We start from the raw sequence: 26,579 nt of genomic DNA, 5'->3' as shown, positions 1-26,579 counted from the left end.
CCACCGGGGGAATTCGAACATAATTAAGTGCTTTGCTGATAAGATTATCACACCTCTGCGCGTCGATCGACAGTTTATTTTCTGTTTGTGCTTTAACCGTTTCTCATCGCTTTTGGGTCGCACTGGATTGTTGAAGCCTGCCAGGGTGGTAGCATATTGGACCCTGGTAGACCCGGTCGGGACAGCTGGACAGTGATACAATCGATTTGGGAATGTCTCCGTTTCTGTCACCACTCATCACCACCAACTTCGACTGAAGCCTTCGTTCCCCCTGATGGCTCAACCGTCGATGATCTCATCCCTCTCTTTATCGTAACTGTTTTATTGTTTCCGTTTCGAAGCTGTGTAGTGCTCCGGGCTGGAAGCTTCTTTGTCTTCCTCGACCGGAGATTAGTGCGATGCGTTGTCAGCAAACGGCAAGAAAAAAGGTTAGGTCCCGCGCTGTTTGCTCAGCGTAAATTAACTTGTATCGTGTTGTACACGCATCGCTCACAATCGCGCATAGCTTAAATCGCAAGAGCGTGAACGTCTTCTTCAAAAACCCGGCGTCAAAGATCATAGGTTAGATGGCGAAGGATGCGTCGTACCGGATCGTCCATGAAACAAGACGCTGGAGGTCCTACCGGGAGCTGGGCACAAAGGCCCACGAAGGCAAGGGATGGCCACGGGGAAGATTAATTTTCTATTGTGTTGGAAAACACTGGATGTGTTTGTCGGCACCGAGACCGATCGTCGTGGGTTCGGCCTTTTGTTTTACACACTTTGGATGAAGAATAATCCAAAACAAGACGGCCAGCTTCGCGTTCTTTCAACTGTGGTTGAAAGAATTCTACTCCTCCATGAAGATATTGTCCACACCTACATGCCATCGGTTGACTCTTGCTGGCAGGCGCCCGCAAAAAGTATGTCGAGGCTCTCGCTCAGGCGTCCTAAGAAACCAGATCCCTAAAAATACATTCCTGACGCGCCATGCGAGCCGAAGGTAGTAATCAATCGAGCAAATAATGCGCTCCAAACAAGCGACAGCGACAGCGGGTTCAGGACCCAACGGTCCTGGTGCCCTTCCTTTTTGGGGGCGAACCTCAGCAAACAACCAGGAACCAGTTTTGCGACAGACTGAATGAATTCTTCAACCGAATAGATCGAACCAAAACCGAAGATCACGGATTCTTTGAGCTAGCCCTGCCCATGATGTGTGTGTGTGAGCGCACGCGCAAATGAATGAAACATTCTACCAGTGTGTCCCGGGGAGGTCGACCGCCTGCAGATCCCAGCTACACGGCAGCACCCGCGAGCCCTTTTTTGCCGAGATCGATTCAGGTGATTGTTGTTCGCCCGCTCTGTACACACTTTTCAACCGTGGCGGCTTATCCGGACGCAACATCGACGACGGTCTGACCTATTGCCGGGCTGCCTGCCGTTGGATAGGCGGAAACCTCCCTCGCAACCCAGGCAGACAATAATACATCCCACCAGCGCCGGTGTGAACTTTGGTGACCCGCTAGTATTTTATTTTAACTGCCTGCACAGTTGTAAAAGTCTTCGAACCGTTTTTTTTTTTGCCGTTGTCTGTTGTCTGACCTCAAGGCGAGTGGCGTGCAATGGCAGCAACAGGCAACGGCAACAAACGGCTCCCACACCTTCACGGTCCTCCGCAGCAGCAGCAGCTGCCACGGCAGCACTGGGATATTGGATCTGGTGGGTGGAAGCTTAAGTGCATCGTTTATGGGTGGCGCACCCTGCATGCCGGACCTGCATCATCATCATCATCGTTGGAATCGTGTGGCGATATGGACGAACGTCATCGCGTGGAGGGCACTCCGGTATGCAATTGAAACATTCAATTAAATCGCAGTAATATTAGCGCGCGCCATTCTAGCACATATCGATGGTGGTGGATGTAAATTTACATTTTATGCTAATCGAGAAACTGTGCCAATAATATACACCCGGTTCGTCCCGGAAGATCGTTTCTGCCTGTTTTGCGCTTAGAAGACGATCTGCATGATGAGTCGATTATCGATTTTGTACACACAGGAAGCTTACTGACATTCTATTATTTCCATTTTATTGCCTGCTGCCAATCAAACGGTGATGCGCTGCTATAAACGTCCGCTAGTCTTCGATCGTTCGTACGAAGCCAGTTTGTCATTTGCTCATTAGTAATAGATACTTATTTTTATTAAATTATATTCGTTAAACTTGCGCGCTTATTCGTTCGTTCGAAGGCATTCTAATAACACCTAATGATTGACTTTTCTCGCGAGTACATTCTTTTACTTTGGCTTTACATCCGCGAGAGGAATGGTGGCTTTCCCTTCGTTTGAAACCGTTTCCGAGATAATCTTGACGGAATTCGGTATCCGGTTCTGTCGTGTGACGAGCGGCACCACTACTGCCTAGCTACCCAAACTGGTTATCTCGCTATGGTTAAACTACGTCAAGAGACAGAGTCCTCTTCAGGTTGTTAAACAGTTAAATGGCAAATAGAACATTTTTACCGAATTTTACGAATTTGACACTGGCATGCGAGGCTTATCGGCTGTGGTATATTATGCCCACCTTATTTTGCACCTTGATCAGATCTCTGTTGGAATACGGCTCAGTGATCTAGTCCCCTACCGCCAGGACCCTCGTTGATTGTATCGAGCGAATGCATCGATCCTTTACCAGGTTTGCAAAACGCAAATCCTCGGGTGATTAGTCCACCGATCTGCCTTGCTACGAGGATAGATGCCGGTTAATCGGTTTGCAGTCCCTAGGAGAACGCCGTTCCCTAGCTCAGTCCTCCTTTACCGCCGCTGTTCTGATAGATGCTCCCGTCTTACGCGAGCCTAAAAAACTTTAAACATATAAAATAAACGCTTTCATTTTACATCTTCATAACTAACTTTCTTTAGTTATGTTGCATATGTAAAAAAATTACCTTTGTTTGTAAATTAAACCGCTGCATCAGCAGAAACTATATCCGCCGGCATGTGCAACTCGCTCCTGATTTGTTTGTGATGCAGCTAAACGGATATCCGAACCCAAATAAACAAACAAACCGTCCATATTTACAATCGAATTAGAAACAATTCAAACAATTCGAAACAACACACGATAGCAAACACGAATGCATCATAATCCTTCCGTGAACGTTGTTCATCACGTGAGAAAGCCTCAGCCACCTGTGCAGTGAAGTCCGGAAATGCATTTAAAATTTGAAATTTGAACTGTCAAAGCAACTGCCTCGTGGTTGTTTGTCAACATCAACACCACACCAATCACCTAACTCTTTCCATGTGTGAATCAGCAACACCTGACCGAGCTCGACGGACCCTGACTAGGCAGGCAAACAAACAAACAAGTGTCCACAATCCTTCCGGACGTGGATTCCTTCACACCGATCGCCGGTAGAGTCCTTCGGACGACCATCTTTGGTCGCGTGGGACACACCCAAATGGAAACGCATTCCACGCGGTCTGTTTCAGATTATCGGGGCCGGAACAAATAGTTTGGTGTTCAGCCCCGGAAGGGATTGTTTGGTCCGGGATTCGGGTTGATGAGTTGATTATCGCATAGTTTGAAGTGTGACTTTTCGGTGTGGTCAAACAGCAAACACGGAACGGTCCATCTGGAAGGAATGTTATGGTTAGTCACATCTTTACCTTCTAAGTCGTGTTGGTGATTATCTGTCTGAGGGGTTTCCCAACGTGAGTCAATGTCTTAGACGACCTACCCATGGCCAGATGGTGCACCCCGTGAGAGCACATGATCTTTTCACACCGTTAATACGCACGTCCAATACAATTCCAAATCGATCTTCGAGTCTGCTCTCGATCTTGAGCGTTCGATCCACCACCCCACACACACCCAAATCAAAAGCTGATGCTCGCTTGATGAATGCGGGCTAATTTATCATCATTGTTGGAGAAAAATTTATGTTTTTATTTATAAATTTTGATTTAAATTGATTGTAAGTGATGTCGGCCCTTTGGTGTGCGGTGTGCCGAGACTGCCTGTACTTGGTACTTACCGCTCGCATTCGGAATATTTTGGTACGCGTTATTTATGATCGCACGATCGCAGTAGGTACGGTCGACGCAATACCACGCGATCGACGTGACCGATCCCAACGGTCCGATGCACTTAAATGGTTCTCTCCCGTTCTGGCAGTCCCTCTGCTCGGACTGCTCGCTCGGAACGCAAATGTGCGCACGCGTCACGGAGCCCCAGCTTTTTGCAGTCATAAAATGAAATTATTTCTGCAATTATTTATTTCCCAGTGCGGCATTAATCGCACTCAGATCGGAGCGGTTTTTTTTGTGTGCTCCGTTGGTCGGATTCACCCACACGACACGGTTTTTTTGAGATGATTCGGAATTCGACAAAACGATCGACTTTGCATCGCCGACGTCCTAGCGCGATCGCCAGGATCGGTTCGGTTGATCATTAATCATGCGCTCGTCCAGGGGAGATGAGTTACAACGGTTTTACGGAGCATCGAATCGAAATCGCTGTTGTGTGTGGAGTGAAGAAACTAAATCATGCCAGAAGATTCCCACCGGACGGAGATAGTATGCTTTCATTGAGCTTTTTTTTTTGCAGCCAGACCATGCCAAGCAGTATGAATTCAATGCGGTTAAATATGATCAATGGTTTAGTATGGTTCGATGGACGGCAGACGGAAGAAGGTGCCGTTCCGTTTAGGTGCGAGAAAAGAATTATTGACTTAAGCGGCTTTGAACGATTTATACACCTTTTCACTAGAGATGTGGATCAAAGTACGGGTACATGGTAACAAGGGATAGGGACAGGATATCATCGATCTTGGATGTGCTCGATTCGCTGGTGGTCGCAATGTGTTCTCGGGCGATTTTATTTGAACATCAAATCATGGTTTCGGTTTGTGATGTTTTGACGGATGCCGCCAAACACAATTGGTGAGAAGTTAATCATCTGGGGCCACCCCAAAAAACGATTTATGCTTTTATGTTTCGATTAGGATATTTCTATTCAACAACATGCAGTGTTGTGGAGGTTATGCTCAACCAATTGCCATGATTGTGGATAGTTATTACATTTGAAAGTTTGATTGTATGTATGGTGTTTAGTATGACAATGGAAATTTTGATCATTTGTTGGAAAATGTAAAGAGAACCTTGGAATAAAATATTTGAAAGCATCCAGCAGAGTGCTCCTTATGCCAAAGCATGGACAGTATTGGTAAAAGAAGCGAATGCTAAAGAATTTGAGGAGCCTTTGCCTCTTGCAAGACAGTTTTTTTTTCGAATTCGTATCAATATAGTATAAAAAAACAACCAGCTTTGAAACTGATTACTAAATCTTCCATACCGTGATCTCTCAAGAAAGTTTTTGATGGCAAGCAGAGGTCTGTTGGGGCGGCCCAGTTGTGTAGGTGACAACGGCGTCGGTCTTTATACGGCAGGACCGGGTTTCAAATCCTATCCGTACCGTTCAGTCCACCGTAGTGAGGACTGACTAACCAGCTACGTGGTATCGGCAACTCTCTATCGGACCTTAAACACTTAAGCCAAGAAGAAGCCTCTTCAAATTGTAGACCCAAAGAAGTAGTAGAAGAAAATGCGTTTTACCCAAAACCTATTGCAAAATACTAAGAAGTGAATACTAATTATTACTAATAATCCCACATTTGCAAATCCCAAATCCAAATCCCATCCCAAATGCAAATAATGTATTATTTAGATTCTGGCAAATTCACAATTGAAAACTTCCATTGTATTCCTATTGACTCGTGTTTTAAAGCCGTTAAGTCAATTTAAGTCTTTTAAAAAACTGCATTTAATTGAACGTCATAGATATTTTAATGACGTCCAGCATCTCCAATCTCTTAAGGAATTGTTGGAGTACTCGATCTCAGTGCATTCGTTTCCGTTTTACTACCCATTTTGCAACCTTCCTCGGTATCAATCCAACCACACCACATCTTCAACACAGCATAGCAAATCCGCACGACAAAACCCAAAACTTGCTTCAGCCCTATGTAAATCTTCAACAAAAAGATTTCCTCCTCTTTCGCTGATGTCCAACAAAAACCGAGGAGTACGAAGCATACGCAACAACTACGAAGATGAAACGAGCCCAAAACGAAACGTGAAAATCGTGACGATTGCAGACAGCGCTTCACGCTTGTCGCTGCTCGTCGTCTTAATTATAATAACAATCAATAAAATTGTATTATTCAAATTCACGTTCATCATTGATTTCCAATCAGCGCTGGTCCCGAAAGGAGTCTCAATGCGTCCGAGAAAGCGTCCCTAAATGGGGGGGAAGTGTCGGGACGGGTATGAAGTGGGGGACGAAGGGAAAGGGGTGGATAGAAATATTCATGGAATTATGACTTTATCATAATAATAAAACTTCGAAACGAGAAAGAATTTTGATCTCTGTTTTGATTTCAGCTTTCATCTGCGGCATTCTTATTCGGGCCGTTCAATCCTCGCAGAGGCCCAACCGACGGAGCGAAGATTTCTAATTCAATTTCTCATTTCTCATTGGGACATTGGAACGCGGGCTGGCACGGCTCCAATGTATCAGCGGCAGCCCGCGCGAGCTTCGAGCCGTTGTAATCCATCTTAATCTCACCAGCATCTCTCGAGCATCCCCTCCCGACCTAACGCTGCCAAGTGAAGGGAGACATTGCGCGCTGGAGGTGGACCACTTGGTGAGTTACCTGTCCCAGGTCTTATCGCACGGAGAAGTGTTGAAGACGATTAATCAGTCGTGATTTCAACAGGTCCGCACCTGGATTACCAGGCGCGATCGGGCTCGAGACGGATGGAGATGGGCACCGGTGGGTTGTTGGCGTGTAACACTTCGAGCTGGGAGTTCGGACTCAGGTCTAGCCGAATCAAACGAAATGGAACCGCGATAAGTGGCCGAAAAGAAGGGGAGAAACAGACACGCCAACATCGTCACAACAACCAACAACAGCCACGCTAGTGCTTCGTGGGAAGAGGGAGAATGGTTCGACAACAATGGGATGGACGATAGGATTATTAACTCATTACCCGTATTGTGTGGCAAATATTTATACATCGCGCTTAATCGGATTAGGCCGAGCGTTAAATTGTCAAATAATCGATTCGTCGTCACTTGGTGCGCCGCCACCACCATCACGACTTTGGGAGAAACGTTTCTTCGTGCTTCTTCGCGACGGGAAGGCTTTGTGGGAGACTTTGCGGGTTTTCAGTTTTGCGTCACGACACGTTTGCTAATGATTATGTTTCGGTTGTTGTTTAGCGTGTTGCTTTGAATGGGGATTTACAGTTTGATTTAGTTAATAAAGCCATTCGCGCGAGCTTGAACGGTTATTTTAAAATCAGACGATTTACAGTGCCTGCAGGAATCGTTAACAGGACAATCTCTTAAAACTCTAGTTTAACACATGCTTTATTGATTTATTTTCTTCAGCAATTTCTTACGAAACTCATGTTAAGCCTCTAATCTCACTGTCACCTTAAGAACATATGTACTTCTTCAACAATGTTCAAGTGACCGATTGATCCTTAACACACTCCAATGGCGGCCTTTTTGGTGAGAACCTACAATTCCATTGTCGACGTTCCAGAATGGCCAACCCATTGTTCCACTAAACGGGGTCTGCACAAGCGCGTCTAATGCTGCCGAGGGAAAGTGTGAGAAAAACGCGCTCCACCGTGGTGGTAGAATGTTTGCGCGTATGGTGCTGTTTTATTGTTAGCCTTCGCGACGACGGCTGTGGAGTCAAGTCAGTCAAAAAGGGGGTGTCTCTCGCTCTCTCTCTCTATCTCTGTACCATGGAGCAAAACACCGCAAGCGATTATGCTGATATGCGTAGATAATCGATGAATGGGAGACGTCTCAATAGTTCGTTCCGTTCCGATGGTCTCGAAGGACTGAATGATCCGTTTATAGGCCCTCGCTCTCTCTTTCTCTCTTCCTCTCTCTCTTGCTTGGGAAAGGTGGAAAGTGATCTTGAAGTTGTCTGGTGTTTGGAAGGTATAAAGAACCTTCAATGCGAATGCTTTTTCTTTTTCTTCCAATTCCTATTCCTCCGGTCCAAGCTGGCGGAGTTGGTAAAGCGGTATGCGGCGACTGCTGTAGTACGATCAATACTTCACGATTCCTGAAAGGCGACGTGCCGCAGAATCCTGGCACGGCCACGTCTAGACGACTTGTGAGTTCCTCGCCAATGCCGATTTGCGACCGAAACGATCACTCTCGGGGTTAAATTTATGCAGGAAAGCTAATAATTCGACACTGTACTTCCTGTGCCACGGGACGGTGTAGTTATGAATCGCTCGCCCGAGTTCGAGTGGGCCGAAGTACAGCCACAGTGTCCCTTTACCCCTTGGAAACTCCAATCCACGGGGCAAACCACGGGGTAGATCCGTGCGCCATGATTGTCGAGGCAGAACCCAGCCCGGGGCGATCCCGATTCAGCAATTCTTCTCCGGTTAACGATTAACTTCCTTTCCACCTTACATCCAGATGTTGTGCCCCAATACTTTAGCAAGGACCCAACACCCGGAGCCCTAGAGGGCTCAGGGCTACCCTTTGGCCCGGGCGCACCACGCTCACTCAAAACGCATCATTATTGTTATTGAGCATAATTGCCCACGCATTTGATTACCGATTCAATGCGTCCCCCCAGTCCCAACAGTTCCGTAGCCCGATGGGGCCATGGCGACACTCCTACTCGGTACGACGAGGTTTTTCATCCCGCGGGGAGTGGTCCTTGGCGAGATCACTCATGCTCGTGCTACGGCATGAACATGCCAATGGCGAAAGCCAAACGACTTCGCTCCGGGACCGACTCCTGGAGTGGATCTGTCACGACTTTGAGGATTGGCCATTGTTCTGCAGGAAGGCAAAGCCAAGGGTTGATCCTCATCGCGGGGATCTCTCTACCCCGGCGACATTGAGCCGATTTATCATGGTTCCAGTGCCGGTTCAGACAATTGCAAAACGGGCGGGTGGCAGATGCGGGCAGCAAAACAGACATTCGACATGTTAATATTAATTATTTTGACAGCCCACAAAGGACGGCGGGGAGGAAAATGGTTGTCAGAAGCATTTTGATTTCCATCTGACGTTTGTTTCCGCTCGTAGAACTTGATTTATGTCGTGTGTGAGATTGTTTTGTGCGTAAATTTAATTTTATTATGACATTAAACGTGGTGTTGTAGCTAATTGTTGTTTAAAGGAGATTTAAGTTACTAATGATCCTGGAATTTGCAGACCGATTGTCTTTGATTGTAAGTTTTCTGATAGCTTTAAAATACTTGGATACTTGATACGACTTGAAAGTTTCAGTAAGTATCTTAAACCATTTATTTCCTGACAATTCTTCAAAGACTTATGCTACTCCCATGTGCTGTAACAATTTTGAAACCGGGCCGGCCACCGGCCCACTAAAGTGTCTGGTCGTTGAATATGAACACAATGAGCCATAATATTTTCTTACATACTTTTCTAGCTTGGATTCTGATAGGATAGACACCAGAGTTTAAGATACAAAAGATACAGAAATTGTACAAAGATAACAACCCTTTCCCAAGAATTCCTTTACCAAGTACAACTTCCGCTCGAATCGGACCCCGTTTTCGCTACCACATAGCCCACCAGACGACCGTTGACAACAATTTATTTATCCTCTCGGGACGTACGGCTGTAAAGAAAACACCGCCTTAATGCATTTTCCGGCCAGCCAGTCTGGAAGCTTGGTTCCGTCGACTCCCGTCGCCATTTGCCATGTTTTGCATCTAATCTAATCTTCTACCGGAAATCGTAATAATTGCCAAAAATTGAATCCAACCGTCGCCGGTATCGCCGTTGTCGCCGCGGGTTCGTCGCTTTCATTCTCGCACGTCATTCTGCACTTTTGCCGGACCGGCCAACAAGGGCGGTAGCATCAGAGCGGATCGAGCGAACCAGGAACCGACAACAACAAAAAAAAAAAGAATAAAACACCAAAGTGAGCAACACTAATCCACTGCCACAGCACGGTGCTGACGGTGGGTTCATTAAAGACTGCGAAAAACCCTTTCCATCGGGAGATTTCGGCCCAGCAGGGAGTTGTCATCTTATTTCATGCAAGCAGGAGAACAGACTCTGAGGCGGGAGGAAAGGAAGGACGAGGGGTGAAAACAACCCCTCAAACCCGGCTCGTCCCGACAGTCAAAACGGTTTGACTGCGGATTGGTTTTTGTGTCTGTGTACTCTATGGAAAGCGCCATGACGAGTCAAAAAACTGCCGGATTTTCTTGCGTCCCGATGTCATCTCCCGAATCGATCTGCCCACTCTGCCATGTCGCCAGCACAGCACTTGGGGACGGCTTGCATGAACTGTGCCGTCGATGATCGTCATCGCTTCTCCGTTTGATTCAACACTTCATTCTAGCCTGCTTCAGCTCTTGGGCGTGGAGAAGCAAGAAGAATACAGGCTAGGGGGCCGCATCGTGAACAACAAGGAACAAGCGAGAAATGGAGATAAAAAAAAACTGCCCAAAAACCAATAATCCACGGGATATCGCATACCGATGAAACGACAATGTCATTTCGGGGAGCTTCCAAACAAGAACAGAACCATAAACTTTGCCAGAACGTTCAGTATCGATGAAATCACCGCAAAACAAAACCAAAAACACACAAACACACACACATACATGAGGTCCCGCGGGGACCGGTGGGACACCCGTACCCTGCGGTGGCCCGCTGTGGCTTTTGTGGTTCTCTTGTTTTATTTCACAAAACCCGGCGCGATCCCATCAAAACGCGCGCACATCGGAGAGACACCAGCGACACAACAACGACGCCGTTTGGTACATGTTGTTGTTCTTGCGCGCGGACCGCACTTTAGACGAAGATGGAGAACCGCGTGTCCCAGGGACATGACTTCAGGCAAACGTTAAGCCTTCCCGGGTCCTTGCCTGTTGGTGCCGAACGTCGTCAAACCCGGACCGCCACCGCTCAGCTTTCGATCCCGCGTATCCTTCCACCGATGTTCACCGATCGAGGATGACTCTTACGATCGACGGTTGTCGAAATTCCTTCGCCATCGGTCGTTCGGACCTCGTTGATCAATCAGCGATAAATCTTTGCGCATCTTCTCGTACGAGGCGTCTGTGGTTGACTGTGCGCACCCATGCGCTTGCCCCTGACGAGCAGCAGGCGGGCCACTCGATTCGGGGGCGCCACCGGGACACCAGGATCCACAGTTCTCCGAATAATCCAAACATGGTCGCGTTGGAGTTGGAACGCAACCCTGCGATGGTTGCGAGAATAAAGGATCCCCGGTTATTGGATCAATCGAGTTGGTTGTTTTGAAGTGAATTCTTTATTTTTGGTGCAATCAAGTGTTGAGCAAGACTGTTAAGATTTGCACAAGTTTTGTACTCTCTTTCTCTTCTTAGCACAACGACCTGCCTAGTCATGCCACCTATCTATTGGCTTATTAGATTTATTAGTGCAACGGAGGTGAATACTTAGTCCTCTCTATGCTGGAACGGTCCGGATGAGGTTTAAACCTGTGTCTTGCGGTGTGAAGACTACCAAAGCCGTTTCCACCTAGGCCGTCAGTTGAAGTCTTCTTCTTCTCATAACTGTACCAGAAAATGTCCTCTTTCAACTCGTCCTAGCGAGTACAGCAACGATTGCATTGATATGATTTCAGTCTTTAGAGTACCTCACTCAATTGGATCATTAAATCCGGCTTCTAGTTCAGCATACGAAAGGGGGTTGATTTTTCCGCCGCAGGATTAGACGACCCCTTGCGACATAAATACACACCCTTGTGCACACTATTATCCTTTACCTTTGTAACTACAAGCAAACCCCTTGAAAAACCCCGCTCAAGTGCTTGTTACAGTTTTTAAAACTGTGCTCAAGTATAATTTCAACAGATCAGATGCCATTTCAACACCATCAGGAGCGAGACAAAATGCGCAATAGAAGACACCAACAGGAAGGGAATTAAAACAACATACAAATCGAACCCTTCAAGGCTTCACATGCAATAGATCCTTGTCAGCAGCATGGCACCGCCGAAAACCGTAACACCAACTGTTTATTCCCCTCGTAGTGTGCACCCGTATAAGCCGGTTGAAAATAGGAATAATTACAGGGGATTATAAAATTTCAATTAAAAATGGACTATTCGCCGGTAGTCAATGTCTTTGATCCGGTGCTTGGAGGGATTTCATCAAAACTACATCACAGACACGCCCTCCAAAAGCCTGGCCGAACTGGTGACGTGCTCACTCGCCATCCTAAGCTTACCAATTTACGTGTCAACCTTATGGCGCACGTTGGATCTAGGCGGCACGCAACGTATCCTGATTTGCCCTCTTAGGTAGGAAGAAACAATATTTATCCTAATGATAACGGGTCACAGAGCCTAGGACTATTCTTTTTTTCTTTGTAACAAGGCAATGATAGAGATGAAACCGTTTGCTAGCAGCTGACGGAAGGATGCGTTGATTAAGTGGTATAAAGACATTTCGAGGTAATTTCTCTTCTAGCGTGTGAGCCTCGTGTAATTGAGATAATAGAGGACGCTCTTTCGGGAAATGAGAAACCATTCTTTATGCTTAGCAAATGACTTGATGATTAATTATTATAAGTAGTAGTGTTCTGCTGATCACAACTAAGTCAACATGAGAATCGGAGATCCTCCCTGGGTCTTCTGTTTCCTCCGAATATTATTCCAACCTACTGCATGGCCATAAAAATATTGATCCCAAGGTACGGGGCGAAGCAGCGACAAGCGATCGATGAGTTTGACTGTTGCCAAGTTGCCAAAAAGGTGCTGACACCAATTCGAACTGACGTGACCGAGCCCAACCGTATGCTAATTTCTATTGGTCTGTCAACGGATCAAACCATCAAACCCGAAGCACCCTTTTGTGCAAACACACATACTCCTTCAAAACATGCTGCCTACACACAGTTGAACCAGAATCCAGACCGCACAATGGAGGCGCAGGACTGGTGCACGGCGACACTACAAAGGAGACACTCACTCAACACAGTCGTGAGCAAATTGAGACAAACATGGCCGCATCTGTGGCAACGTCTCTTTGCGATACGATCAGGGGTACGTGTGTTTGTGTCTGTGTGTATGTTTCTGTATGTGGTGGGTGTCCCAACAGCGGGAGGAAAAACACGCACAAACGGCTTCATAATTTATTAATCATGCTGAAATTTGTCTCCACTGATTGCCGGTAATGACAGTTCTCTTTCATCGCGTTTGTTTCCCCGGTCGAAGTCGAGCGAACGAACGCTCGCGCGCGCCTAGCAGAAGAGACAGACATGAGGCTAGGCATTTGATGAGACATGTTTTTTTGTTGTTGTTGTTGTTGTGTTTGGTTTGTTTTGTAGGACCGGTTTCCGACGCACAGGTTTTGCACTGTGGTCCGGGATGGGTGTTCCATCCGTGTCAGCAGTTCGCGTCTTGTTTGCGTTTTTTGTTTTGTGTTCCGCGCACGTAATGTGTGTGTGTTATTTTTACGGATGACCGATCGGCCCTTTGGTGACACTTTGCTAAGGGTGGGAAAGAAGGAGACTGGTAGGGACATTGGTACTACTTGACGTGGTTGTAGTAGTTGAAGTCCAATTTTGGGTGGTACAATGTGTAACATAATGTCTTTCCAACCAGATCGTAACGCATACATGAGTACAAAACTAATGTCGTGGACAATCAGCTGCCTCTCAGTTTTGGTCAGGAAAGAAAAAGAACACATGCTTCATTTGAGGTTGCCGAGGGTTTCGTGCTAGAGTTTAGGTAAGGTAGAATATTTATTCTGCGGAAGTTCATCGGATGCACAGAGATCTTGGAAAACTGGACAAAGTTCTTGCCAAAGTCATCTTGATGATGGCTTTGATAGCAGTTGGAATCTATTTATGGCAGGCTCTTCATCATGCCTTATGACATCTTCTACTTCTTCTTATTCTTGGCTTAACTACATTCTAATCACACCGGGCATGGAATGGCTTACTTAACTTGCCGATACTACATAGTCAGATAGTCAGTCCTTACTAGGGGTGGACGACCCGGATGGGATTTGAACCCCGGTCCTGCCGTTTGAAGACCGGCGCCGCTGTTGCCTTCACCAACCCGGTGTAGACGACACATGATGCCCCATATGACATCCTTATGACATCCGAATAAAAACATAGTACAGAAGGATATCAAAAATTCGAATCTTGATTGGGGAGAAGAGTTTAAAGTCGATTTTTAACACTCTCTCTCTTACTCCTGTTACTACAATCTGGTATTTGCGTGTAACATTGTTCATTGCCTAGGGCGGGCCGCCCTCTTCCACCGGGTCGGGTGGAAGAGGCAAAAACGACGACGGGATTTAAACGGCAGGACCGGGATTCAAATCCCATCCGGACCGTCCAACCGTAGTAAGGATTGACTAACCAAATACGTGGTATTGGCAAGTCTAGTAATCCAGTCGATGGCCGGCGTGACCTTAGAAGGTCGCTAAGCCAAGAAGAAGAAGATTTTCCATGCCATCTTTGGTAGGTCTAGGTCGAAAAGCTATGACGCAATCAGTCAGTTTCTTTTTAAATTTAAAATTTCACTAGCATGAAAACGAATGCCGATTTTGTACCCATGATCTTCCGACGGTTTATAGCCTTATATTAGCTGTACTTGAAGCACTGCAATCTTTTAGTCCCTTATCATTTTCGCATTCAATAAAACAGATAATATTTTGTCATCCAACCATATAACAAATCTGTTGCACGTAAAATATCTCCCCGCCTCCATAAATAATGCTCACAAATGCTTCTATGGCTAACACCTTCACACCTTCTAATCGAGTCTACATGCCTCCATAGATGTGCATGATTGATTATCGCTTAATCAATCAGATCAGTTTATTGTGGTGGACGATCACCCTGGATCGCGCCGGCGAGGTTCATAAATTAGCGCACGCTGTTACCAAGATTAAATGGCGTTTCGCACTCGGTGCATTTCTGTCATTTCCGTTGCACACCCCCTTTGCAAACCGAGATAGATTAGGAAGGCAAGCTGGAGAGAAAAAATAGGAAAACACCAACCACCGAGCAAGCAAAAACTCAACCGAGTGGCATAATTTATGGTCCCTGTCCACGAGCATGTCCCCTCCGAGGTTTGGTCAATGTGGTGCGCCTGCGGATGTAGAGGGAAGATGTGCCAACAAGATGCCGATGCCATCCGGCGAGCCATCATCACGCCGTTTGCCTAGACGACGGGTTTAGTTGCGCTGGCTAGCCGACTAGCAGTGCAATAAACAACTCAATAAAAAACCAGTTGACCGGGTGTCCGGCGGATGATATCTGCACCGGATTAAATTTACTCCATAAACATCGCGCGCGCGCGCACACATGATGCACTTACAAGAAAACTCAATAAACACATACTTAAGCGGAGGTAATGTACGTAAATGAAGCTCTGCCGGCCGGGCAGGTAAGTTTTTCGCGATGTTGTCCGCTTCGGAAATGAAACATGATCACATTTGGTCGGTTGGCGGGGAGTGGGGCCTGGAGTGGGCTTGGGTTCCATGTTCCCATCCATCTAGCGCCCATGTTGCCCTGCCAAGACCAGCATAAACTCCCATTAAACAAACAAGTGCAGACTGATACTGGGTGTGTGCTTTGTCATTTGTTTGATTAGAGATCCATGTTCGCTTGCAGTGCCAGAATTGATCGAGTCCTAATGTTGCAGAAGAGCGCGACAGGAACTATTTTTATGCTGTCTTTGCTCGCTCAACACGATAACGCATGATGAATACGGCATTAAAGTGAGGTCGTCCGAGGAGAACATTCCGAGCGAATGTAAGAAAACATGATGAATGTGAAGGGCAAGCGAGTACTATTTGGTACAAATCATAGTAAAGATTACCTACCTGTGAACGTTATTTCGGATAATATAAACATCAATAGAAAAGAAATCGAGTGCGAATTTTCTATTTCATTAGAATGTATTGCTAATATCATTTATCTGTCTTACTGCTAATTAGCGATTATTAAGCTTAATTTTACCATTAACACATCTCCCGCCATAAAAAAGCGGAAATACATAGTTCATCCGTTGTACATACAGTTCTGGCATAATGTATACTTAACGAACAGCTTCTTGCTCGTTACTACCCTAAATAATATTAACCTCACACAAATGCAAATTGGAAGGAAGAAATAATTATCAGAGAACGACAGATCAGTCCAAGCTAGGCCTGGTATAGCTTGTCCCGGGAGGCACACACACAGTAGCAGTGTGGTTGGAGTTTTATTTTAATTTTTTTTTTACATCCTATCACGACCACAAGGAATTTCTCAAAAAAGAAAGACTTCAATGCTAGCCTACAAATACAAGCGACGAACCCTATCGCTATCAGTCACTTTTAAATTACTCACATAAGAATCTTCACAGGTTTTCTTAATGATGTAACACTATTCCAAAAATGAAAATACTCTTTCACATCTTTACCGCTAAACACACTCACACTCCCCCCGCCATCAGTCAACATCGGCCAGTGCCATCAGATCCACCGTCTTTAGCTCGCATCCGTCCGGTTCACTCTCGCCAGCATCCGGACCGACGGCAGTCGATCCACCCGCACCGGTCAGGTCGAACCCACTGCCAGTGCCGGCGCCACCCGTCGAGCCGAGATTGTGCGTGAGGCTGTGCCGGCGGAGGTCACAATTCCGTCGGAATACCTTGCCACAAGCGATGCAGTGGTACGGTTTGATGTCGGTGTGCGTGAGCAGGTGCGTTTTGAGATTCGAGCGCTGGTTGAAGCTGCGGCTGCACACCGGACACTTGTGGGGCGACTCCTCCATGTGCAGTATCTTGTGCACGGCGAGCGTTCGCGACTGGCAGAATCCTTTTCCGCATTCCAGACATTTGAACGGTTTCTCCTTCGAGTGAATGTAGCTACAGGTTCCGCCGATGGGGATGGGGTCGAGAAAAAACAGGGAAGAAGAAAAAAAGCACGAATCGAAACACAATTATAAAAAAGGGATAATAAACGAACAAAACGTGTGCAGGCGAGCCAACAAGCAGAAAAAAAAGCGGCATAAAAAAAGGTACGAAAAGCCATATCCATCATATATTTTAGCTCAAAGTTGAAAGAAACAAAGAAGAAGAAAAAAAGCATAAGAAAAAGACAGCACCAGATGAAGCTAGTGAGTGGTAAGTATTTAAAGCGATAAGAGCGGTTCCCCACACGAAAGAGCCACACGAAAAACAGGAAAGTTACTGCCAGCCGTGAAGCTGAAAACTGAAATGCTAAATAAACGCCAAACGCGCGAGGGCAGAAAGGCATGAAAAAAAAGGCTAACCACGGCCACCTCCAAAATGAAGAATGAGCAAAAGCAAAGAGACTTGCTGGATGTTTATGGGGTCTGGGCTTTTCTTTTCTACTTCGTTGCTGTTGCTGTGTGTATAATGTGTGGTTCTTTCTCAGGCATCGTATCGGATCGGCCACCTCGAAAACTCTCTACCTTCCCCGCCCCGAAAAGCGTGCGATCCGGGGCTTGTTTTGTGGCTGTATCGCGCACAAGATTAAGCATTAACAGATGTCGGATGCATAAAAACATAATATTTTTATATTGATTTCATCAATTGTCTAGTCATCGCGATCCGGCGATCGAAACGCGCCCTATAAAACGCGCGTGCACGAACATGTTCGATCGCGGACAGATTGCGAACGGATCGAAATAATAAAAAAAAAGGCCCAGGAAGAGAGGGTCCAAAAATGTAGAAGAATGGAAGGTAGAAAATGAAGGAAGAATCTTCCGCTGGATATGCGGCTAAGGGAGGCAAACACCTTTCGACCTGACCGTCGGCCATAAGGACTCATTCGAAAAGGTTTAAATTGTTTAAATAATGTGCAAATTGATTGGTTCGTTTTTTATTTTCCATAAAGGATTAACAAACAAAGAAAGCTAAACATGAATCAAGAGCTGACAACCGTTTTTCGAATGAAGAAAAGGTTCGGAAAGAGAGATTTAATATTTTTAAAGCCTTTTTTCTAGCACGAACTTTCCTATAATTTAATTCTCACACGATCTAGAATGCTTTTGGTTTATAATTTGAGCTGAAAGCATTTGCTATTAAAAATACATTTACTATAAAAAAGCTCGTACCAATTAGATGAATGGCGATGAATGTGACAAAAGGTAAGTATTAATGTGTGTGTTTTTAGTAGTGAATATACAAAAAAAAACAAACAGTAGGATTAGACGATTGCGCCAGTCTCGTGTGACTTTGCCAGCACGCAAATTTGGGAAAAGTCAAAGCGTGAAGTTAAGCTAAGTAGATTAGCAAAAGCGAAACAGTATCACAATTGTCTACCTACCTTAACTTACGCCCAAAAAGCTTTCTTCGCGTGCAGTTCGACACGGGAACACACGCTCATCCTTTTATCTCTGCGCTAAAGAAATCAAACTGCCAAATATAAACTGTGATCGGATCCTACTAGCATCCTACTAATGAGTGTCCTTAAGCTGCTCACTAACACTAACCAAACTGCTTGCTGCTGTTCGTATGGCATGTATTCCTGTGCCCTTTTCTGTGTGTTTCGCTTCCCTTGGGTGTTTTCTCCTGTTAGGCGTGTTACTGATAGGAAATTGCGTTTGAATAATGCACCTTATCGGTGCCGGTGTCAAGTTGAGCGCTAAAATGGTCGTCCAGCTGTCAGTGGCCGATGCCACTTATTTATCATCTTGCAAACAACGATTTCAACACCACGACGACCACGACCATCAGGGGAATTAGTAATTTACGCCGTTGCATTCTCGCTCCCTTCCTCTCTATCCGTCCCTCCTGTCTGTTCATTCTCTGGATATTTTTGTATTACTTTTAACTTCTGCTTTTGCTATTCATCCTAACACAAGCAACGGTTTAACTCATACCCGGGTGCTTCACTCGCGGAACCGATGCGAGGGTGCGACTTATCGAAAAATCATAAATTAAATGTGCGACACACATTTCCCTTTCTACACACACACACACATGCACACCGCAAAGTCCACTGGGTTTCGAAAGTGTCGAGAATCAATTTACATATCGTCGAAATGAGAAATGGAAGTTACTTCTCGCTTCGCTTTTCATTCGATTCGAGCCGCATGACGGGCCTGCGAAAAGGAACAACAGCACATGATCCAAACCGAACACCGAAACACCCATCCACCCCCACATTTACGATCCAAAAGGGGGGGAGGAGGAGAGCTGAAAATGGATGCCATAAATTAGGCGATCCACTCGCGCCAAAGTGATCATGTTCGTAGTCACGCTTCGTGCGTGATCATCAGTTTCGCTACTTGCCAAACAGAGTAACAGAGTAAAGCTGGCTGAAAAGGATGCTTTTTTGTGCTGGCATTATCTGGAGGCTTGCATTCTATTTTAATATTAAATTATCGCTTATTTGTGACTTCTGAAATTTCCCTGCAAACCTTATTAAACTTGCTATAAATTCATGACTACGCTTCCATTGCTTGCTTTTTTTTTTGAGGTTCAATCGTATCATAACTCGCGGATACCTTCCACATAAATTCTGAGTGACACACATAAAACCTGACCTTTATTATCAGCCACCAGCAGCAAACAGTGTGAGAATCCAATGCGATCAAGAAAAGCGCATTTCAACTCACTTCGGAACAGACAAAAAGCAAGGAGGGAAAAAATGGACACCTAAAATCCGTCCCCGCTTATCTGGGCCTGTTCATGGTTAGCCTGCGTTTTTTGTTTTTTGTTTTTTATTTTGCTACCACCAAAACGCCTGCTAATGCCTTCATAATCTGTAACCGATCTTAAAAGCATCTATAAACATGGCACATGTACACACGAACAGTTTAAGACGTGAAGACGTGTGCAGAGTGGGAAACATAAACCATTTCAATAAACTCGGGCCTCGTGTTTGTGAAGGTGCACGAGAAAAGATACAAAGACATAACTGAACAGAAAAAAATGGCTCATAATATAGCTTCACTTGTTGGAAACGATCGATTAAAAACCTTAAACCCGTGATCTTAAACAGAAGTAGAAACCCGATGCAACGCGCGTGCTAAGCTGCTATAAAACGATGCTATAATGAATTGAATGGCATTTGAATTGTGTTTCCTTCGTTTCTTCCCTCTTTCTCGTGAGCATATATGAGTTGAAACAATACTTTTACGTTATCAAGTATATCTTTTATTGTGTTTGGGTGTAAGTGTTTGTGTAACTGGAGTCACTGTGTTTGAGCGAGATCACGACTATAATGGAATTTGAGAAAAATCCTTGACTACTACGAAGATAAATCGCGTATCCGCTTGTTCCTTAAACATTCTTTGTCCTTGGTTAAAGGACATCACAACTGATTTCTCCGTAACTCTCTTTTTCCATCTCTCTCTCTCTCTCCCTCTCTCTCTCTCTCTCTGTTTCCCGCCCTATCTCTCGCTCTCCTTATTCTTTTTCTTGTTATCCTGCCTGATCTTTTCGTCTTCACACTCTCAGATGGTTCTGCAGTTAGGATGCGGTTGCAGTCTTGATATTCGGAGGGTTCATTTAGCCGATCCACAGTATGGATGAGGGACAGCGGGAAGAAAAAGAGAAGAAACATCAGAACAAAAAAGGTGAGCGTGAGTTGTTCGAATAGGCAGGATCAGTGATAGGATTTTATACAAAATCAACACACACACACACAAAAACACACCCAGAGCTATGTACGTACAGTAGATAGAAGGAAGTATAGCAGGCAGGACAGATTGGAGGGTTAAAAGGAATCCCGGACGGTCGAGCTTACCGATGGTCGCGCAGGTGATCCTGGCGACGGAAGGCTTTTCCGCAAATGTCACACGAATACGGCCGCTCGTCGGTGTGCGTACGCTCGTGGATCAGCAGGTTGTAGGACTTGGTAAACTGCCGATTGCAGAATTTGCAGATAAATTGCTTCTTGGGACGTTGACCACTACCGCCGGGCGCTACAGTTGTTGCCGTCGTTGAAGCAGCATTGCTTTGTGGGTCTTTCGAGCCTACACTTCCAGGCACGGCTGAGCTGACAGTTGCAGGAGTGGCGGTGCCAACGCTACCAGCAGCCAAGGTTTTCATTTTATCCGCCGTCATCTGATGATGGAAGGCGGCGTTGAGTAGTAGGCTCGGATAGCCATTGTCGAGCGAATTGCCGTCGGAAGCGTCGTCGGCTGCATCGTCGAAGTTGAGATCTTCATCCTGGTCTAGCACGGGCAGTTCGTCCGCTAGGTCTCCACTTTGTAGCAGCATCGAAGGTCCGGACGTGTCCATGAACATATCCTCACCGATCGCATCACCGCCGGCAGAGCTAGAATCGTTCGAAGTCTGAGCAGCTGGGCCGGTTATAGGCATCGAAGGCAGGGGTTGATTACGCTGGTGGGATGACGTGTGTCCACCGCTAGAACTTAAACGCAACACTTCCGATTTGCTTGTAATCCTCTGCAGCGTCAGATAGGACTCGAGCGCTTGAAGGTTTAGGGCTGCTGCGGCGGCAGAGTTAGCCGGCATGAGCGCAGCTTGCTGCAGGCTGGTAACCATTGTGTTCTGCAACGATAACACTACGGCGGCCGCTGCCGCAAAGTCACCCGCCTGCGTTCCGGTGGAAGTTCCCGTGCGGCCCGTAGCGGCGGCGGCTGCGGCAGCGGCTGCAGCCGCCACGGCCACTGCTGCCGATTCGTTCGATTGCTGGTCCATCCCGAGTACGCACACGGACGGTACAGGAATGTGTTCTGGGGCGGGCGATACGTTCCGGACGGCGGTCGCACCAATACCTTCCACTAACATCTAGCCCACGGTGCTGGTTGTGCTTGTGCAACGATCGACGGTCACTGGGCGGCCACTGGGCTGGGCTTATCCGAGCGTGGTACGACCTTCACAAATACAAACCCATAAATTAGGCAAACATCTGACCCCTTGTACACAGCGCTGCGGCACTTTCTGTTAGCTTAAAGGCTATAACAACGCACCACAACTACCTCGTTATCAGTCAACTTCAAACGGCCGCTATCAATCAACCACTCTACCATCAACTCTAGCTCGCTTTCGTTGATGATTTTCTTGTTTGTTCTGCTTGCGAACACATCTGTAAACACACGCACACAAACACGCACAAGCACACGTAGATGTACACGAACTTGGTCACTCGTCTGAATTGTTCATTTCGAAATTGGTACCGTATCGCACTACTCCTACGCCAAACGTTGCTTTTCTTATCAATGCAAACACTCACACTCAGCACGAACAAACTCACTCACACTCCCATATGAAAGTCCTTGCACACTAACACTACCATGGACAGGATCTTGGGAAAAGCTCCGATGCTCCGGTCTGGAAAATCCCGAACCAAAAGAAAAGCGTCCGAGAAAATTCCAACCCCTAGCAGCTTCAAAACTATCGGGTAAGCGCGCGCGCACCAGCGTTCATTCGGTCGTTCTGCCGTATCCAGCGTCCTGTGCTCTTCTACGCATATCGATATGGAGACGCACGAGCGAGCCCTGCTGCTTCTGAGCCCGGCTCTCTGTGTCTGTTGTGAAGAGCTTTCGCTCACCGCTGAACAGCCGCACACTCGGCCGGGCATCTCGCTCCGGCTTCTGAGCTTTCCGGTGCCGGCTTCTCGCTTACACGTTCTCGCTCTCCCGAACCTGTCCGTCCGTGTGCACTTCTCTCGCCTGCTAGAGGCTTCGCTCCATGCCAGATGAAATTGATCGCACGCCACCGAAAGCTCCGAGATTCGAACCTGTTTTACGTGTCGTGCCAGAGTCCCAGGGTAGCACCCGCAACCCCTAGCACACAGCATCCCCACAGCGAGCACACATTCTCGCTCTTGCACACCCACACGTAACGGCTCACACGCTGAGCCACATCTAAAAGCATCCCCCGGAGCAATGAAATCAAGCAGTGAGCAGAAGAATTGGAGAGAAAAAGACGCACAGGAGAAGGAAGAGCGATCGAACCTACTTTGACAGAAAAAGTGGTTCCTTGGACCCGGGCAAACGAAAGAGGAACACGCAAAACCCGGTATGGATCCATCGTCACGCCAACATGCCTGGTCCAGCGTGTCTGCACCTCCTTTCCTGACGTCCCACTGAGCGAGCGTGTGTGATGCTGCGTTCATTAGGGAGAGAGAGATTGTGTTTGGGATTCTGAACCGCACATATGGATTCTACCACAAAACTGTCACTTGGGGCCCTCAATTTACCCGTGTTCTTTGAAGTATTCTTGCGTGTTGCCCCCGTCGAGAAACTTTTTTAAAAGCGACCAAACCACGGACCAGATCACGGAGGAAATCAGAGGTCGGAGAAACAACAGGGACATGGGAACCTGTTTTGACCAAAGATGCCTCAGGCATTTTAAAGCTGTGCTGCAGCTTCATCTCCACCGTTTTGCGAGGGTGTAAGCACGATGCTTATTAGTGTTCAGAGCTCAGGTGTGCAACAGTCCGGTCCTGCTTCAACAAAGTTAAATCTAGGTGGTGCAATATGGATCGTCGAACTAATTCATTCACCAACAATGCTCGAACAGATTTTATTAGCACACACTAGATCGATCCCAACCCGGAAACGTCAAACGAAGCTGCCATCACAATTTGACACCCGTGAGAGATCGAGATCGAGCACCAGCTTTATTGTCAACACCTCGAAGAGGAACGACCACTATTCGATCATTTTACAACCGATCTATTTCTCTGTCCGGGCACTTGATGGTTGTCTGTGTTCCAATGCCCACGCTTCTAGTCATCTCATAGCCCGTTAATCTGTCCGTCAAATCCATCGCAAACGGCCGTTTTGGACATCGGCAGGTGTCCTCGACGGGTTTTCGGTGTCAGCTAATGTCGGACCTATTCATTGGTGAAGATCGCGATCAGCTAACGAGCCGTGCCTTTCCTCTCTCGCTCTCTCTCTCTCTCTCTCTCTCTCTCTCTCTCTCTCTCTCTCTCTCTCTCTCTCTCTCTCCCTCTATGAGTTGCCCATTTTCCCCACAAACCAAAGGAATGATACACACCCTCCACGGATTGTGGACGTCTATTGCCCAAATTATCTTTTTTTGTGTGTGCGTTTGCTGCCGTTGTTGGAAGTCATCGTCGAGCTTTGTGAAGCATGATCATCGCTTCACGCACCTCGCTCGCAGTTGTCTGAAATGCGATCATTACGAGGCAATCACTACCTACTTGACTTGAATTACGATGGTCATTAATCCGCCGCGGTAAGTACCACAAATTTCAATCAATTAGAAGCATTTTTATCGATGGACCGGACGATCACTTAAAAACTCACTTCGGCGAGATTCGGGAAATGGAGGGATCACAGAGAAGAAGAAGAAGAAAAAACAAACACCCAAAGCGAGAGTAAGTGTGCGATAAAGCTTCGCTTAAAATGTTCAACCTTCCATCAAGACACACATACACACACCTGGACGCTTGCCACCCAGTGCCGATGGGTTTGAAGGGTTGAGAGGACTTTGGGACTTCAAGAACAGAGGTTCCAAAAAAAAAAACGGCAAAACGCCCGATCGCGCAGGGGGACGCGCTCTTTCACGCGCGCTCAACGTCATGAACTCTGCTCCCTGGCCGTAGCCGTCGCTCTGCCGCTCTGCCTCGTCTCATCCATCGATGCGTTCTATGAGGCTCAAGTTGAGTAAATAATAAAACTTAATAGTGAAATAAACCCGCGAACAAAACGAGCTTTGTTGTAGGTATATTTTCATCGTCGCTCGATGCTTATGATGGGCATTCGTTCCTGTTTCTTCCTGTTCACCGATTTTCCATGCCAACACGAGAGCCGCATCATGCTCGTAATTCGCTTCCATACACTGCCAGCCGAGAGTGTTCGTCAGTGACTTCGACAGCAAACTCTTCCTTCCTCTGGGAACATTATCCGCATTTGATGGTCATCAGAAGGGCATTACTGTTTGAGTTTTGGTGAGAGAAAATCACGCTTAAAGTTGAGTTGTTTGTAAAGCCCTTTAAACCGCTTAATAATGATCATTTGCTTAGTAGAATGAAGTATTGAACGATGCTATAAAATAACTAACAGCATTGACAGCATTCTACTAACTGAAAGTTTGCAGCGAGAGAGAGAAGGAGAGAGAGAGAGAGAGAGAGAGAAAGAGAAATAAAGATCTACTAAATACTAACCAATCAGTGATGTTAAGTGCATTGCCTATCTTAAGGCGCTAGTATGAATCTAACCGTTTTAACCAACAAAACGCTATTTCAATAAAAAAAAATCCTCTCTTTTTCTCTCTAGGTGGATCGAAAACCGTTACGCTGCGATCATAACGATCGTTTCGCGTCTTTTCAACTCATACAAGATCTTCGCCGTAGCTTTTTCCCCTTTTTTTCGGAGCACTCAAACGAAAGACATCGCGCGCCACCAATCGATCTTGAATGCCCGGTTCACGTGGCCGCGTGTACTTTCGTTGCCTTTTTTTGCCGTTGATCGTGATCTTCGACTATATCTTCACCGGTGCCGGTGCGAAACTGAGCCGGTTGAGCGTTGATTAGGTGCGATCATCAAACAACGATCACACGATCAGAAAAACCGATCGTTAAATACAGTACAGATCGATCTGAAGGCATTGTATGCGGGGAGGTAACATTATCCATCGGGCCACCTAGCAAGCGTGATTGGAAACTATCGAGCGAGAGAAAAAGCGAGACAGTAATCCCACCCACAATCGATCGATCTAACGATGTGTAAACACGTGAAAGCTCGGCATGTTTTAACGGGCTTTTCAATGCTCCTTCTATGCTGGGTGAAAGCTAAGTTATGTTACGAAAAAAACGAGGAAAATGATGAAAATTAATTCTTCAATAAATCTGTTTTGGGCTTGATCAGAACCGTCTACTCTGTTTGCATCTCAGTTGTTTGTTTTGTACCAAGGCTTCTCCTCTTGCGAACAACCTCACCCGGACAAGAATTTATCATCCCAACACTCATCCCCCTTTCTTCCCCGAACAGGGTGAAGAAAGCCTCTGTGGGAGAAGAATGGGGAATGATTAAATATTTATGTACCAACAGAGCTGCTCCTCGCTCGAGCATATTTGCGTAAACAAATGTTTACTTCACGCTAGCTGGCCGGGATTTTGGTTTTGCTTTTTTTTTTTTTTGTTGGTGAAGCCGAGGCGCCTCGAAAACAATAATGCAACGATTAACGCAACACTGCAAACTGCTCTTTGGGGCTGCCCTGCCCGCAGCACCGTGTTTGGCACGGTTCGGGAGGTCTCGGTTAATTGATCGTGTTTGTGTTCGCTTATGATTATGAACTTCCATTTTTCTCTCGCCGACGCCTGGCTTTTTTCTGCATCGTGCTGGCATCGTGTAAACAAGGCGTGCACCATAAAACAATGCACCACGCAAACACAAATAAGCTTGTTTAACAATTTGCTTTTCCGTTTACATAATCAAATTGATGCTAAACGTTTGATGAAACCTGTGAGAGAGAGAGTGAGAAAGCAAGAGCAGAAACAATACATCATCAACAAGCGCGTCACGAAATTAGAAGCTGCAAAAACTTTTAAACTCACCCTACAACTTCAACAATCCCTTAACAATAAGACCTCCCAATTAGA

The 26,579-nt window shown here is 46.3% G+C and overlaps 3 protein-coding genes across 3 annotated transcripts in view; 1 reads left to right on the top strand and 2 right to left on the bottom strand.

Moving 5' to 3' along the window:
• Window positions 1-21,834, bottom strand: part of LOC126564629 (protein sister of odd and bowel) — a 132,557-nt gene extending 110,723 nt beyond the window's left edge. Inside the window, exons 1-2 of the mRNA XM_050221710.1 lie at window positions 20,784-21,834; window positions 16,500-16,930 (exon numbers count right to left, since the gene is read on the bottom strand). Coding sequence (XP_050077667.1) covers window positions 16,513-16,930; window positions 20,784-21,793 — 1,428 coding nt within the window. The 5' untranslated portion in view covers window positions 21,794-21,834 and the 3' untranslated portion in view covers window positions 16,500-16,512. The remainder of the gene's footprint in view (window positions 1-16,499; window positions 16,931-20,783) is intronic.
• LOC126564095 (GATOR complex protein MIOS) overlaps window positions 1-26,579 on the bottom strand; it is a 259,062-nt gene that overhangs the window by 104,456 nt on the left and 128,027 nt on the right. The window lies entirely within an intron of this gene.
• LOC126563828 (nuclear pore complex protein Nup154) overlaps window positions 1-26,579 on the top strand; it is a 505,032-nt gene that overhangs the window by 418,131 nt on the left and 60,322 nt on the right. The window lies entirely within an intron of this gene.

Source organism: Anopheles maculipalpis, chromosome 3RL (genome assembly GCF_943734695.1).
Source record: "Anopheles maculipalpis chromosome 3RL, idAnoMacuDA_375_x, whole genome shotgun sequence".
Taxonomy (NCBI): domain Eukaryota; kingdom Metazoa; phylum Arthropoda; class Insecta; order Diptera; family Culicidae; genus Anopheles; species Anopheles maculipalpis.
Note: the sequence above shows the minus strand (reverse complement) of the source record. Positions and strands in the feature narration are given on the sequence as shown.